At 40.5% G+C, this 15,877-nt stretch overlaps 1 protein-coding gene across 5 annotated transcripts in view; it reads right to left on the minus strand.

The window, feature by feature from the left end:
• Window positions 1–10,250: 10,250 nt before the first annotated feature.
• Window positions 10,251–15,877, minus strand: part of LOC126272862 (uncharacterized) — a 65,289-nt gene continuing 59,662 nt past the window's right edge. For 2 of the 5 annotated variants that reach the window (XM_049976078.1, XM_049976080.1), the window contains exon 6: window positions 10,429–11,437. In XM_049976078.1, coding sequence (XP_049832035.1) covers window positions 11,215–11,437 — 223 coding nt within the window. In that variant the 3' untranslated portion in view covers window positions 10,429–11,214. Of the gene's footprint in view, window positions 11,438–15,877 lie in introns of all 5 variants that reach the window. The other 3 variants (XM_049976079.1, XM_049976077.1, XM_049976081.1) reach the window with 3 other exon arrangements.

A 15,877-nucleotide genomic window follows, 5' to 3' on the forward strand; every position in this document is an offset into this window, starting at 1 on the left:
ATGTGCTTTGTGTTGTACCACACGTTCTGGTGTAGTGATGAACCTATGAACCATGTAATTCTGTATGGCACAGGAATCAACACCATTGATCAGCCACAGCATGGGCGGGGAAGACGACGAGACAGAGTGAAAAGTAAGTTTCTGCATCGTCTTGTCCACCCAGGTTGGCTATGGCATGGTTCTGGCATGGCCAATGAGGAGGCCGTGAGTCCCACAGATCAGAGTGTGCATTGCTGTTTTAATGCATCAATTGTAGCGCAGGCCTTGCTGAGTTCCTGTGTAAGTGGCTAAAGTTGTAGGTGAAACGAGTGGTTTCCTTCATGGGCATTCAGGAGCTGTTGGTTTGTAGTCAGCTTCTCCAGTACAGCGAAGGTTTGTTGCAATAGGTGGCACTGATGCAGGGGATGGACCGGTGGACCATTGGTGGTACATCACAATTTGGTAGTATCTGTAGGTGCAGCTCCATTAATGGTGTAAGTGTTGTGGTAGCAAAATGCAGACCATTGCACCTCAGGGGAAATTTTGAAGTGTCACAAGAAGTCCACCCCAAGAACTGGTTGAATGGCATTGGCTACATAGAAAGTACGTGTGTGCTGTACTCCATTGCTGAAAGTCACTGTTTGGTCGTGCTGCGACATACCCATATACAAATGACGTTGGCAGGGAGGAGGTGCAGAGATTCCAAGGTAGATAGCTCCGAGGCGAGGTGCTACGGAATTATCCTGACATTGGACCCTGTGTCAGTCAGGAAGTGGGTGTTGTCTACGACATCTATTACGAAAATTCATCCATCTCCTGTTGGGTGGATTGTGGTTGGAAGGTGACTTGTTGTGGCGTGGATGGCAAGTGTGCCAGATCCTGCCAACAGGTGACATTTCAGTGCTGCCACAGAGATTGGCATTTTTCTGCCTTATCACTGAATGTTTGGTGGTACCAGCAAACAGAATCAGCATTGTGCAATTTGACCATGGTTGTTCATCATGACAGCTGAACGTCAATCGTGCTGGGGCGGTTCAGACATCGTGATGTAGTGAGTTTGATATTGCAGTGTGGCGTGTTGTTGTGAATCAGACTGTCTGGGTGGCGGTTCTCTCATCACGAGGGCGTATATTTTGTCAGTCTTCCATTGGTTGCTACTTGTGGGCTTTTAGTTCTGCCTGTACCACATTAGGCACCTTTGCAAGCCAAATAGTCCACAATGTGCTATCGTTGATGACCCCTGTGTTAGTTGAGTGTCGGAGGTGGCCCCAAAGCTGTGACCGAGTGCCGTCATCAAGGCATGCTTCGTACACCACTCGATGTAGTTGTTGTTCTGGTGGGTGTGCGATTCTTCTCAGAATCGCTCGTTTCACTGTCTCCTATTTATTGAAGGCCAGAGGTAATAGATGACATCACTCCCTAGTTCAACGTGCTCGACTAAGTGACATAGTTGAGCGACATTGTAGTTAGCGTGGTGTGGACATGGGTGATCACAGCTCGGGATCACCAATATGGAGGGTTTTCACAGTTTAGGCAATATGATACTGAAATATTACCAACCACTCTGTTTTCTGTACACACTGTTTTATTTCCATGTAGTAAAATACATAGTGTCTGTTGAATGTGAATGCACAAAGCGTATTAACTATGGCTCCCAAAGAGAGCTTAGACGTCGTCGGTCTACAATGTTATTGTTCAGCGTCCCCACTGACATATATTATCTATTGTGCACCATTGACAACGAGATTCCATGAGTTCATGATATAATCCAGGTTTTGGAGCTCTCTCTTCCTGCAATGCGCATTGTGAAATAAGTGCAGTGTAAAGTACAAAACACTACAACAGTGCAAAATCCTATGTCAGTTAGACAAACACATATTAGTGCCAACTACATACCATGTCCACATTGGTAGTTGCACAATTATGTGGCAGATTGCTAACTGAAGGTGTGTAGGTTCAGTTCCTGGCTGGGTCGTAGATATTCTGCACTTGAATGGATGTTATGTTGTCCTAATGTTTATTATGTCATCATAAGTGACACTCCAATGTTGTGGTGGCTTGTAGGCTCTTCCCAAAAGCCAATCCATAAAACATTTCACACCACAGTGCATTTGAGTTTTCCACTTCGTTAAGATGCGTGGTAAGCTAGACTTGAAAATTTTAACTATTCTGATGGTTCCTTCCACGTCATGAGGGCACTAACGAGCAATAAGCTGCATATGGGTCAACTCATGCACTTCTTCTGTGCAGCATTTGCAGTTACGGGTCCTGCTCTTTGTCACGACCAATCATCAATTTGGTTTGCAATCATGGAACATATTTTCATGCATCAACAAGTTACAAATGATAGTGAACAATTTACACTAATGGTGTGTCATTTAGACCAGCAAGTGATTACATTGGTGTCTGATAATATTATGCACCCACCATCTTAGCAAGCTCACCTGGCGTTCAAAGCTAAATTAATTGCTCACTCCACCAAACTGCTAGGCCAATGGCTCAGACAAGGACTTTATCATGAAAACCAAGGCATCAAAACCGTTTCAGAATTTTGGTGGGATATAGAAGGTATGATATACACAATTATAGACTTTGATGACTTGTTACAAATTTGGCAACAGCAGCTTCTGTCTAAAGTGCAAGTGGCATTGGTAGTGCACAAAGGTCAGACATTACACAAGTTGTTAAAAGTGGCCTATTGAGTGCATGCAGCATTGGAGTCACTAGCAACAGTTGCCATGACATCAGCAGCAAATTACTCATCAACCAACATCACATGGTGGATTCTGCACTTGGTTAAGGAGATGATACTGCCCTGTGCAGAGCCATGACACTTTCCTAGCATTTTCAAATAACTCCATAGTTTACACACCACAGTTAAAACATTAATCAGACATGTTCAGGTGCAGCAGCAGTGGAGCAGATCTAGTAGACAGTCCAATCTCAACACACTACAGTGCTACGACCACAAGATTATGCACAACTTGGAGGCAGAGGAGCTTGAACTGCAACACATGGACTTTCTTAAAGATATGTATCCCCCTGTTTGTGTTAATAAAGAACCCTGTCAATACATGTATGCAGTTGTGTTGCAGTTAGAGGATACCAGCACCAAACAACATCCTCTTCCTTGATCCCTGCGGTACAAGACTCTACAGTGGAGACAAGGACACTCCAGTGGCGATGAGGATAATTCAGTGGCGATCGAAGTTAATGAACTTGGCGAAGATTTTGCTTTCTTCTCATGTGTTTTAGCTTGTAGTGGTGTTCATTTCTATTTGCTCAATTGTTGTGTTCTTGCACATATTCCAGGAGTGGTGTCGCAAGACTAATCCGATTTCTCTTTTCAAAGACTTTGCTTCCTTTTTGCTGTAACGTGTTTATGTAAACCATGAATTCCCCAATCCCTCCACCACCTGCCCACGTGCCTCGACAGCAGATGGCCAATTTGATGAATCTGACACAAGCTTCACAGTTTCAGAACCAACAAATTGCTACCCTACTGATGACGGTACAACTACTGGCTGCACAAGCTGCGTCGGCCCACAACAGACGAACCAACCAGCCCAACAAGTGCCGCCGACCAGCATACCTCCGTTCTGGAAATTTAACGACGCAGAAGAGGAATGGCTCGAATACCTGACTCAGATCCAGCACATTGTCGAGTTCATCTCATTCAAGGTACTATAAAGTTACAATACTTCCTTTCTATTGTGGGGACCCCAGTGTTCAGGTTAATACAAAAGACTATTCCCAACTGCGTCTCCTGACGAACTCAGCTATGACCAACTAATCGCTACATTAACCAAGTGCTATGACCAGGAAGTCCAAGTAGTTGCAGCTAGATATCAGTTCTTTTGCTTGCAGAAAAAGATGGAAGAGTACTGCCAGTGGTATACAGAAATAACGGGCATAACTAGGAAGTGTAAATGCAAGTGTTATTGTGGCAACTTTTACAGTGATCTTGTGATATGTGATCCAGTGTCCCAGATATTAGAATACTGGAACAGACATTAAAGTACTCTGGTGCATCACTCTCCCAAGTACTACAAATCTTAGAGCAATATGATTCGGGTGCCATAGCGACCAACAAGTCTGTTGAGGCTCCGTTTCGTCAGGTCGAGCTGCCCCTTGCTTGCGACTGCCCCAAGCAACCACAACAAGCGTGTCACAGCTCCGCGGACAGTCACGTAGACATGTAAACACGCCTGTGAACTTAGTGAAGTGTTGGCGTTGATGTTTTACTCACCATAAAATACAGGATTGCCCATCATGTAATACAACTTCTTACACTAGTGGGAAAAAGGCCATGTCCAAGCATTTCGTTTGCAATGGCACAAAACGTCAATTTTAATTTTGTCCACTCACAGAAAAAAACAGGCCCATGAACATGCAGGGCACTCTGTGTTTTCCAAACCTATAACAAGTTCTGACTGAGTTTGTATCTCCTTCTCACTCTAGTGCTGTGCAACGATGTTTTAACAAACTATTTGTCTCATTATGAATTGCTGGCCATCGTGTGAAGTTTCAGTTAGACACATGTGCCTCAATAAATTTGCGTAATCATGCCATGTACGGACAGTACATGCAATGACCAGCATTGTTTCAGTCCTGGTAGAGGTACAGAATCTGCAATAGCACAATTTACGAAAACAGCTTTAGAAGCACTAGATGAGAACAGCTATGTAACTGGCCTTTTCCTAGACCTGTCTAAGGCATTTGATACAGTTGAGCACCAGAAGCTTTTGCAGAAATTAGAGGCACTAGGAGTGGTTCTCAAAGGGTTTCGTTCATATCTAGAAAACAGAGTAGAGTCAGTAGAGATCACACATCTCCAGTGGATCAAAGTACATTGAGAAACATATATCTCCTCCACTAGATATCAGTACTGGGGTCCCTCAAGGAAGTGCAATAGACCCTGTATTATTTCTGGTGTATATGATTTCCCGCAACATATCAGCCATGGAGAGAAGATATTGTTTGTGGATGACAGCAACATAGTAATCACCAGTAAGACACCAGCACAAATTTTGGAAAATTCTGCTGATGTGCTGAGGGATGTTCACAAATGGTCTCAGGAAAACAAAGTAACTCTCAACGTAAAGAAAACAAATACAATATCCTTTAGAATGAACAGAAAACAGAGTCCCTTAAATTTAAAACTATATAACATCTCCATAGATGATGTACCTACAACAAAATTCTTAGGGTTGCACACTGAAAGCCATATGAAGTGGAATGAACATGCTATGAAACTCTCAAAAAAGATATCCACTTATGCACTTAGAGGCCTTGTATCCGCATGAAGTAGTGAATGTTAGAGAACTGTATACTTTAGTTAGGTTCATTCAGTAATCAGTTATGGTATTATTTTCTGGGGAAACAGTTCTCAGAATTTACAAACAGTATTTAAAGTGTAAAAGTGAGCAGTAAGAATTATAACAAAAAGCAGTAAGCGGGCCCACTGCAGAGAGTTTTCAAAATGTTAGAAATTCTAACTGTTCCTTGTGAATTTATATTCCAAACCATAGTGTACATCAAGATAAATATAGAAAATTATAGAATAAATAGCAGTTTTCATAACTATAGTACAAGAACAAGTCACTGTCTTCACCTAGACAGGAATAATAAACATAAGACTCAAAATAGCTTCTTGTATGAAGGTTAAAACTGTATAATAAACTGCCACAGAAAATAAAAGAAGCAGATACAATGTACCGCTTTAGGAAAAATCTTAAATTGTTTTTGCAGGAACACTGCTTTTACACTATTAGTGAATTCCTTAATACAAAATGATTGTAAATAGCTTTTGTTTCACAATATTTTGATAAGGAGCAAAAACAAGTGTAAATAACTTACATGTCACAATGTTTAACTACATGTAACAACAAACTGTACGAATGTACACAACTAACAACATCTATACATTTTAAAATGTCCAAGGATGGCTAAATAAATAAATAAAAATAAATAAACGCCTTTCTAAATCAACCAAGCACCTCACTGCTTACAATGGACAGGAAAGTTCAGTGCTTGGACAGTGAATTTTACTGTGTTGAAATCAAGAGACAGTGAGAACATAACCATTTTAAAAGCCTTTGTTTTGTTTGGATTTAGCATCCAAGACAATGTACTTTCAGTATAGGTTTTTGCACCAAAAGACAGTGTTGATAACTTGCATAAAGAATTTCATGAACTATTTTCAGAAGGAATGGGAAAAGCTAATAACTTTGTAGCGCATGTGACATTTAAAGACAATGCACAGCCTAAGATTTTCCAGGCTCGCCCCATTCCAATAACTTTAAGAAACAAAGTAGCCAGTGAACTGAAAGAATTGCAAGGTAATTGTGTAATTGTTTCCATTTAAGCTACTAAGTCAGCAAATCCTCCTGTTTTGTTGCCAAAGCCTTATGGTCACATTCGTGTTGACTTCAAGTCTACAGTCAACCCACAGACATTAGTTGACACTCATCCATTACCTCGCCCTGAGGAAGTTATGGACAGATTTGGTGCAGGGTGGTACCTTTCTAAGATAGATTTGCGTGATGCCGACTTGCAAATTATTGTTGTATGGTAAATACACACTTAGGACTACGGCAGTGCTTCCTCACCCACCATTTTTCAATGTTACTTAGAACAACAGACTGCAAAAGTGCCATTTTGTTCAAACTACCTCGATGATATTGTCATCTCAGGTTTTACACCAGAGGAAGACATTGCCAATTTGCATACTCTTTTTTGAGTGTTGTCATAAGCTGGACTCAAGTGTCCTCTCGAAAAGCGTGACTTTTTCAAACTGAACTGCAGTACTCAGGTCATGTGATAAACAGTCCTGATGTGCATCCCCTCTAATCTCATTTGCTTGCAATCTGTGACCTGCCCGTTCCTCACAATGTGTCTGAACTGCAGTCAGTACTAGGCAGGATGACATACTACATTCCATTCGTACCAAATGCCGCTCAGATTCCGAATATATTGCATCTCAGAAACGTGCCTTTTTGTGTGGACTAAAGACAGTAAAGACGCATTTGAGAAACTCAAAAACGCTTTGCTTGGTGACAGCTGTTTAGTGCATTTTGATCCTGCCAAGACAGTAGTTTTGCTAGTCGACGCTTCTTCCTACGCAGTTGGCACTGTGCTTTCACATAGGATTGGTGCACAAGACAGACCCACTGCTTATGCCTCAATGTTGCTCACTCAAACTCAGTGCAATTATTCTCAAATAGAAAAAGAGGATCTCGCTATTGTGCATGGTGTGACAAAATTCTATCACTATTTGTATGGTTGCAAGTTCTTTTTAGTGACAGATCACAAGATTTTGTAGTGCTCGTTTCATCCGTCAAAGCCAGTTCCTATGCACACTGCTCAAAAATTGCAGTGTTGGGCTTTGTTGCTTTCACAGTATCAGTATGAAATTGTGTATAGATCTACGGCAAAGCGTGGCAATGCAGATGCCTTGTCTCGCCTTCTGATTGGCCCAGGCTCTGATTTTGATGCATCTGCCACATATTGTTGTGAAATTGATGTGCAGGGCTCTGAACTGCTGGAATCTTTTCCCTTGCACTACAGAAAAATTGCACAGGTCACGAAAGCAGACCCTGATCTAAAGAATTTTGTGGCGTTACATTGGCACATTTTGGCCTTGCTCGTTGAATGGTATCCAGAACTCAGTTGTGCACCAATATTTTGCACATCAGCATAGCCTTTCAGTTCAATAGGGCATGATTCTAATTCAAAATAACTGGGGACAATTGTGTGTGCCTATTCCCAAAGTGTTGCAAAAGGATTTGTTGTGATTGTCCACCAAGGACATTCGGGAATAGTTCACACTAAACAGTGAGCTCGACGGCTCTGTACTTGGCAGAGCATGGGCGCCCATATTGAACAGATGATATCACAGTATCACGCACAAGTGGAAAACCAATGCACTCAGCCACAGACATTCTCAGCTTAGCCTAAGACTCAATCGGCATGGCAACGAGTGTACATTGACTTTGCAGGACCATTTTGGAAACTCGTTGACTCATAGTGGTAGACTTTTAGCAAGTTCCCATGACTTCTACACATCACATAGCACCATTCAAGCATTGTCCTCCATATTTTGCATAGGAGGCTTGTCTAAAGTACTTGTGTCAGACAACAGTTCAGTTCATGTGATTTTGAAAAGTTTTGTGAATGAAATGGCATTTTTCATCTAACAAGTGCTCTGTTTCACCCACAATCCAATGGGGAAGCAGAAGGCTTTGTATGCACTTTTAAGCAACAGATGGCCAAGCTTCACACTACCAACACACAGGAACAGGTGCTGCAACACTTTCTCGCCTCCTATTGCTCCCACCCACGAGACAGACCATCATTGGCAGAACTTCTGGTTAGCCACCACCACTGGACACTGCTACACCTACTGCAGCATCTGGCGCCGCCAGTGGTCTGCAAGTATCTCTTGGCATAATATGAAAAGATGCAGCATATATGATGTTGCACATCACGGGAAAAAGTATATTTTTTTAAATGGGATATCCAGGAATTTTTTTTCCTTGCCCACGTATACACCCTGCTGCACTCATATTGCTTTGCCATTGTAAGGTAAATGACAAATGATACAAAACAGGATTAAAAGCCCCACAATCCTACTTTCTCTACTCAACTCCCCCCCCCCCCCCCCCCCCCCAACATTTATCCTCATCTGAAGAACAGAAATCTCCAGAATCAAACCTCAGTATTCAAAAACAAAATAATATAAAGGCTGAAGACATGTGAATTTACATTGGTAAGGTGGCTGCCAATGAAACAGTGTGTACCAACAGTCTTCCGCATGAACTGGAGCTCAACTGCCTCATGTGAGAATACGAAACATATACATTTAAATCTTATTTTGCACATATGGTAACACACAGGCATAACAAACTGGCCTACTGTGCAAACAGGTGCTCCCAAAAGAGTACAAATGCATAATTACAGGTGACTGCCTAGTTATGGTTCTACACACAATAATAAAAGATTTCAAAGTTGTCACCAAATAAATGAGACCTTTCACGAGAGTAATATATTTTATGCTCTCCAAAGGCTTACCTAAACAATCTGCAACTGCTGTAAATCCACAGTTTCATAATATGAAAGTCATTTAATGTCCTCTGGAAACAGCAATAACAAAAGGTGATTGCACTGAAGATGGCACAGTGCTATTTGAGAAAAGAAAGTGTAACAAGATGACATCATTTATGACGGCAGCTGTGTTTAAGTTCATTCTGCGCATCTGACATCACAAAACACAGTCAGCCAATGAACAGAGAACGACGTGGCCAGAGCTCGACTGCAGTGCAGAGCACAGACGAGTAACGTTCAGTCATAAATAAAGTAATTGAACAAAAGCAACGTCTTGATAGCAGACTTTCTTTTATAGAAAGTTTGGAAAAAGGATTCTTTATACCAATTGCTCCATATTCTATTAATTAATTAAACCAAACAAGCAATAAGCCTCCTAATTCAGGCGATACCAAGGAAAGGTTTTTGTATAATTCTTACTAACTGCTTTTTCGCAATAAAGAACAGCGGTAATTGTTTATTTCCTATTGTACTTAGATGAAATGTGAGTAACGCACAGTCATGCCAGCAGTGTTTGTTGGTATTTTGCGTGATATGTTTAAGTCCTCCGGGAAGGATAATGAACGATGAGCTGCGTTAAAGTGTTTAGCTGCTAAGCAAAAGGCTTTGAGTGCAAACCTTGTTTGGTGCTCAATATTTTATTTATTTAAAAACAATATCGAAGTGTCTTACTTCATGAATATTATTCGTTTGAATGTAATTTTTTGGAATTTCTAGTGGCAACTAAAATCAACGATACGGAAAGTATACGCTACCTCTGCAAACTCTTTCAAAATTTCGTGCAATGGTTTGCTACATCTAATGCTGCACAATAACTGTGTTGAACATCGAAACAAAATTAAGTCATTTATGGTGGAAGGTATCAGTCAAGAAGATGTATAAAAATCAAATTCTTTGGCCAAACAGTTTTTGTGAAATCGAATGACAAAGTGTGTCAAAGTAATCGAAAATCCATGTTTCTGCACAGGCGAGCAGTGCAGTGATGACAAAATTAAGCACAGCACGGGATGCAGGGAGCACATCTCTGTAGCAGCTAAACGGTTAATGTGGCCGTACTTCATAAACTGCGCGCTCCCTCCTAAACGTAAATTTATTTACTATACTATGGCGCTGCTTCACTTGGCGCATGCAACTGGCAATGCAGCAATCTCCCGCCTCTGGGTGGGCATGCGCGAACCGCCAAGATGAAAGAACTGAACTATAATGGCAAGGAGGAGGAGAAAATTTAAAATTAACTTAATTACACTGTGTATTCCATTGATATACCTTTTTTTTAGAATAAAAGCTTAATGATAATGACAAGATTATTACCTAAACTAGTTTAAATGTAACAACGTGCCTGCATCAATTTTATATCATCTTTTCTTATCCTCCCATCCCACAACCCATGATGTAAACACAGATTTTAATACCATTACTTTAATCTCTAACATTAATTACTATCACATAATAGTTTTATGCTATTGTCACTTCAAGAATACACTTACTATACTTCTTCTTCTTCTTTAAACAGAAGTGAGAATTGAACACAATTTCTAATACTATATATAATTTTGGATACAATTTTAAGAACATGAAAATGATTAGATCTGTTAGAAAAGGGTTGAAACACTGACAATCATATTACAAGAAATAGAAATATTTATGTTCAGAGGAAAATGTAAACACTGCTATGTTTTTGTGCATTGGCTGAGTTACAACATGATTTTGGTTTAAATTATTACTTGATATTCTTTAAATTTAGTATATGCTATTTTACATTACTTTTATTTTCTATGATTTAAATATAAATACTTTTTTTAATGCCCAAAAGTCAAACTACCTTTTTATAAACTAAAAATTCTAGAAGCTGCTACCTAATTCAGGTCAACACTTTTCTGTCAAGTTATTTATGTAAAAACAGAATGTAACATTCTATTTTAAGTCAGATGAAACTTAAAAGTTGCTAATCAGATCTGTTATTTTGAAAAGCTGTAAGAAGTTGCACAAATCTGGTATAAATTCATGTGCAAGGAAACCACTGTCACAAACACAAATAAAAACTGATTTTGATTTAAGTGTGGAAGCTGTCCAAGAGTTATACAAACATTTCACTGATTTTCATCTGACAAGATCATATGGCAACCATTTTCAGCTTTTTGCAGGTTCCTCAAAATTGCTTTCTTGGTTAGTTTCCATAGAGACTGAGCTGAGTGGAGCTGCAACTTTCTCTGCCTCCTGCCCTGTGTACTGAACATGAGCGTCAGTATGATAATCACCACATGAAATGGTCGCTGGAAAACAGGAATGCAGGAAAGGTGTCTGGAACATTCTTGGAAGTGAGCCCATTGTGCTGCTAGTTCTTTGAAACATTCTGAAAATAATTTTTGTAATCTTAAAATATACATACAGTTGAAATTCAGTTCTATCTTTTACATGTTTGTAAGCTATCATTTATGTACTTATTTATTTGTTCTTTTCCTAGGGACTTACACAGAAAATTTTCAACAACAGCATTGAACACATAAATTTTTGTTTATGGGAAATTTGTTTAATATAATATTTGTGTCATGCATATGTGGCGGATAAATTCAGCACTTAAAACTGCACAAAGGAAAAACTATTACTACATGTAAAGCAAGAAGTACTAATGAGTTTGTCCGCAACTCGTGGTATAGCAGCTTATGTTGCTGCCTCTGGATCATGGCATCCCAGGTTTGATTCCCAGCCGAGTTGGGAATTTTCTCTGCCCGTGGACTGGGTGTTTGTGTTGTCCTCATCGTTTCATCACTATCCCCATCATCATTTGTGACAGTGAATGGATTGGACTGGGCAAAAAAATGGCCTGTGAATTAATTGGGACTTTGTACGGGTGCTGATGACTGAGCAGTTGAGTGCCCCATAAACCAAATATCATCATCACTAATGAGTTTGTTTGTAAAATTTTGCTTTTGTTAACTTATACTTGGTTCTGTCATTAGAACTCACTCACACTGTGTATACTGTAGTGGTCATCCCTTCGGTCAGAATTTTTAGTGGGCATGGAGGCTGAGTAGGTGAGACGCTGATGCTGCATGTGCAGAAGGCCGAACTCAGGAGCTGGGATGGTATGACTGTGACACACTATAAGGCACCAGTTAAACAGCATTTTTTGGAAATATTTTATTGCTTGTGATTTCACAGTATGGACTGATGGACTGTCTTCTCTGACATGCTGGAAGGCATGTTTTAACCGCACACTCTAGTGCGACAAGGAACGTAGACACAGTGCTTTGTCAGCTTTGGCTGTTATGCAGGTCAGGACCCAACAGCTATGTTGTGCAGGTAGCTGGAACAGATGTCTGCAGGCAAGGCCTGATGTGGCTCACTGGTAACTTGTGTAGCTTTGCTGCAGCACTCTCAGAGACTTAGGTGAGTGCAAACAGGATATCAAGTGTGGTCAGTGTCACGAAGAGAGAAGCCTACAACCCCAATCAGCAACATAGCATACAGCCAGGCAAAACGTACCGTATACAGCCAGGAAGGTGGTACTTGGGTGTCCTGCCCAACAGGCTGAAGTTGATAGTTTGCAGTCACTTGCAACAGCCCTTCACCAGGGGAAGTCCCAGGCTCATCTGCATCTTCCATCAGTCATGAAAGTGACCAAACACCAGTTGCAGCTTGCAGTGGCTAAGTTCCACTACATCCAGCTGGCTGCGGCCTCAGAGGCGAAGTTTTCACTCAGGCCGCAGGCAGCACATCATGATTTGCCAACCACATTATATGGTAACTAGTGAGACTGTCATTCCATCAGAATCAGAAATATATATGGGAAGGCTAAACAATGAGACAGGGGGTATTTAAGCTGGATGTAACATTATCACAGTTGGCAAGGCAGTCATTGACCTCATTATAGTGAGTTGTGAGTGGAATTGTCTGCACCACGATGTCTCAGTTATTGTCAGTTGCCCTTGCCTTTGCACCTTCTGTCAGTGCCAGGACACATTGGAGTGGCTGAGCTTTGATGTTACATGTTATGGCTCCATATTGCAAGCCTTGGCTAGCAGAGTGACATAATGGGTCCTGTCATACTGTGCCACTTGCAGTCTTTGATTACCATTTGGCTCCAATTGGAAATGTATTATGAGCACCACCATACCTTCTGCAATATTGACACTATCTGCATGCCCCAGATACTGAATGTGACACATGTTATGATCTGGATCTGGTTTTTTGCCATCTGCACCACGCAATAATTTTAAAAATTTATATGAGTGCCAGTAATTGGTTCTGCTGTATAACAACCACCCGCCCCCCTCCTCCCCCTTCATCAAACAATTCATCCTGAGTTTCATTCTGGGGTCACCCTAGAACAACTTTATTTTAAGCAGATCACTTTTACAGATAAACACATTACTTCTTCCCATTTAAATTTAGAATTTATCTATAATACGATCAAGATCTTTCTCATTCTACTTGCTATAATCTACTTACGTGTATCAGTACAACTGGTTGCAGTTGTCACTTCTTAGTTATGGCATCAAGACATTCTATAGAAATTTGGTTCAAAGGTAGGTCAAGAGGGCTGGCAGCTTTACACCTCAAGCGTATGTACAGTATAAAAGTTGATATAAGAAACACGGCTATGCTAGTAGTAGAAACACATATTCTAACAAGTGGTTTTTAACCAATTGTTTTAGTATATCATCTGGAACTTTGCCTTTGAATGAAAACTTTTTCTCTTTTTTTTCTCCTTAGAACTATGCTTACACAACAACTACTTGCAGTACTACCCACACAATATACTGGTCAATAGCTCTAGTTCCCTCACCTTCTGCACAATTACTTACAGACTGACTACACCTTGCAATGCCATGATTTATTGTGCTTTTCCTTTTTTATAATCAACTTATTCGTGCTCTTCAGCACTTCACCATGTGCAATGACTCTTGGTGATGGAGTACACAGTTAAGGTGGTACTATTTTTGTGATAATACGCCCTAGCAGTGTTGCCTCACTTGCAGATGTATCTTTCAGCTGAAACAATGTCTCCTAGTGTTTGACTCTGCATTTAAGAACAAATACATAATATTTTGTCTTACAATCATTACCTATAGCATTGCAACCATCATCAAATTTACCCTTATCCTCAGGCAAACATTCATCAAAGGATTCCATCTTGCTGGCTCAATCATTAGCCTTACAACACTACTCTTACTTCTTCTCTTCCTCCCTCCCCCCTTTTGGAGAAAGTAGCGCAACCCCAAGTGGTCACAAGTCTGCATCCTTAGGAAATAAATGTTTTTACACTCCATCATCCACAAAATTTCTAACACAACTAACATTATCAATAGCTTTCTACATCTACATACATACTCTGCAATCCACCATATGGTGTGTGGTGGAGGGTACCTTGTACCACAACTAGCATCTTCTCTCCCTGTTCCACTCCCAAACAGAACGAGGGGAGAATGACTGCCTATGTGCCTCTGTACGAGCCCTAATCTTTCTTATCTTATCTTTGTGGTCTTTCTGCGAAATGTAAGTGGGTGGCAGTAAAATTGTACTGCAGTCAGCCTCAAATGCTGGTTCTCTAAATTTCCTCAGTAGCAATTCATGAAAAGAACACCGCCTTTCCTCTAGAGATTCCCATCCAAGTTCCTGAATCATTTCCATAACACTCGCGTGATGATCAAACCTACCAGCCTGCCTCTGAATTGCTTCTATGCCCTCCCTCAATCCGACCTGATAGGGATCCCCACAACTGCCATTACATGCTTGTCCCACTTCATACCACTCTGCAATGTTACACCCAAACATTTAATCGACATGACTGTGTCAAGCGCAATACTACTAATGGAGTATTCAAACATTACGGGATTATTTTTCCTGTTCATCTGCATTAATTTACATTTATCTATATTTAGAGTTAGCTGCCATTCTTTAGCTTTCTGTCCATTTTCCATAGTATCCATCTTAAAAGCAACTTCTGCAGTTTCACTCTGCATGACATAAAAATCAGTTGCACATCTGACTGAGGCTCTGTGGCCCCAAAACACCAACCATTATCACTCAATGATGTAGGTACTACTGCATCTAAACCATGATCATCCATTTTGCTACTCACACATGCATTTGCTTCTGTACAGCATATATGTATTTTGTATGACACTTCGGGTGCCTCAGACACCGCATTTTCACGAAAAATTTGAGCAGATACTTCTATATACTACTCTCCAATGCTTCCACTGTGCCAGAACTTTATGTGTAAAATATACTTCCAGGAACTTCCACAACCTTTGATTCATGACATCTCAGATGAGCACTTTTCAATCACAATTCATCCTGCTGTCTCATAATGACAATGTGTATTACTCCTAACACAGTGCCTCATCCGCCAAGCATCCCAATCTTCCTCACTCTTCTGAAGAACATCTGGAGCAGCAAACACTAGTCATCCCCTTTTCAACCTTTCTTTTCTGCTGTAAGGCTGTGTTATGTGCCCCTATAGACTATATCATTTTAAGCATATTTACACTGTTTGCTAGTATCTGTGCTTGGTCTTTTTAATCTTATAGTTCCCCATGTTTCTGTTCTAGTGCTGCTTGGAACCTAATGATGTGCTCCATCAGAGTAATGACAGAATCAATTGTATTTTCAGTATGTGTTTCTAATGCTACTGCCCAAACTATAAAGGAAATTACAGTTCAAAAGGAAATGAACACCAGGATCACACTAAACAGTACATAATACAATAAGTTAGTCTAGTTTGTATAGCACATGATAGGCCACCTACATTCACTACAATCTCCTTCTAAATGACCCGAACATTGAC

The sequence above is a fragment of the Schistocerca gregaria genome, chromosome 5 (assembly GCF_023897955.1).
Source record: "Schistocerca gregaria isolate iqSchGreg1 chromosome 5, iqSchGreg1.2, whole genome shotgun sequence".
In the NCBI taxonomy this organism is placed as follows: Eukaryota; Metazoa; Arthropoda; class Insecta; order Orthoptera; family Acrididae; genus Schistocerca; species Schistocerca gregaria.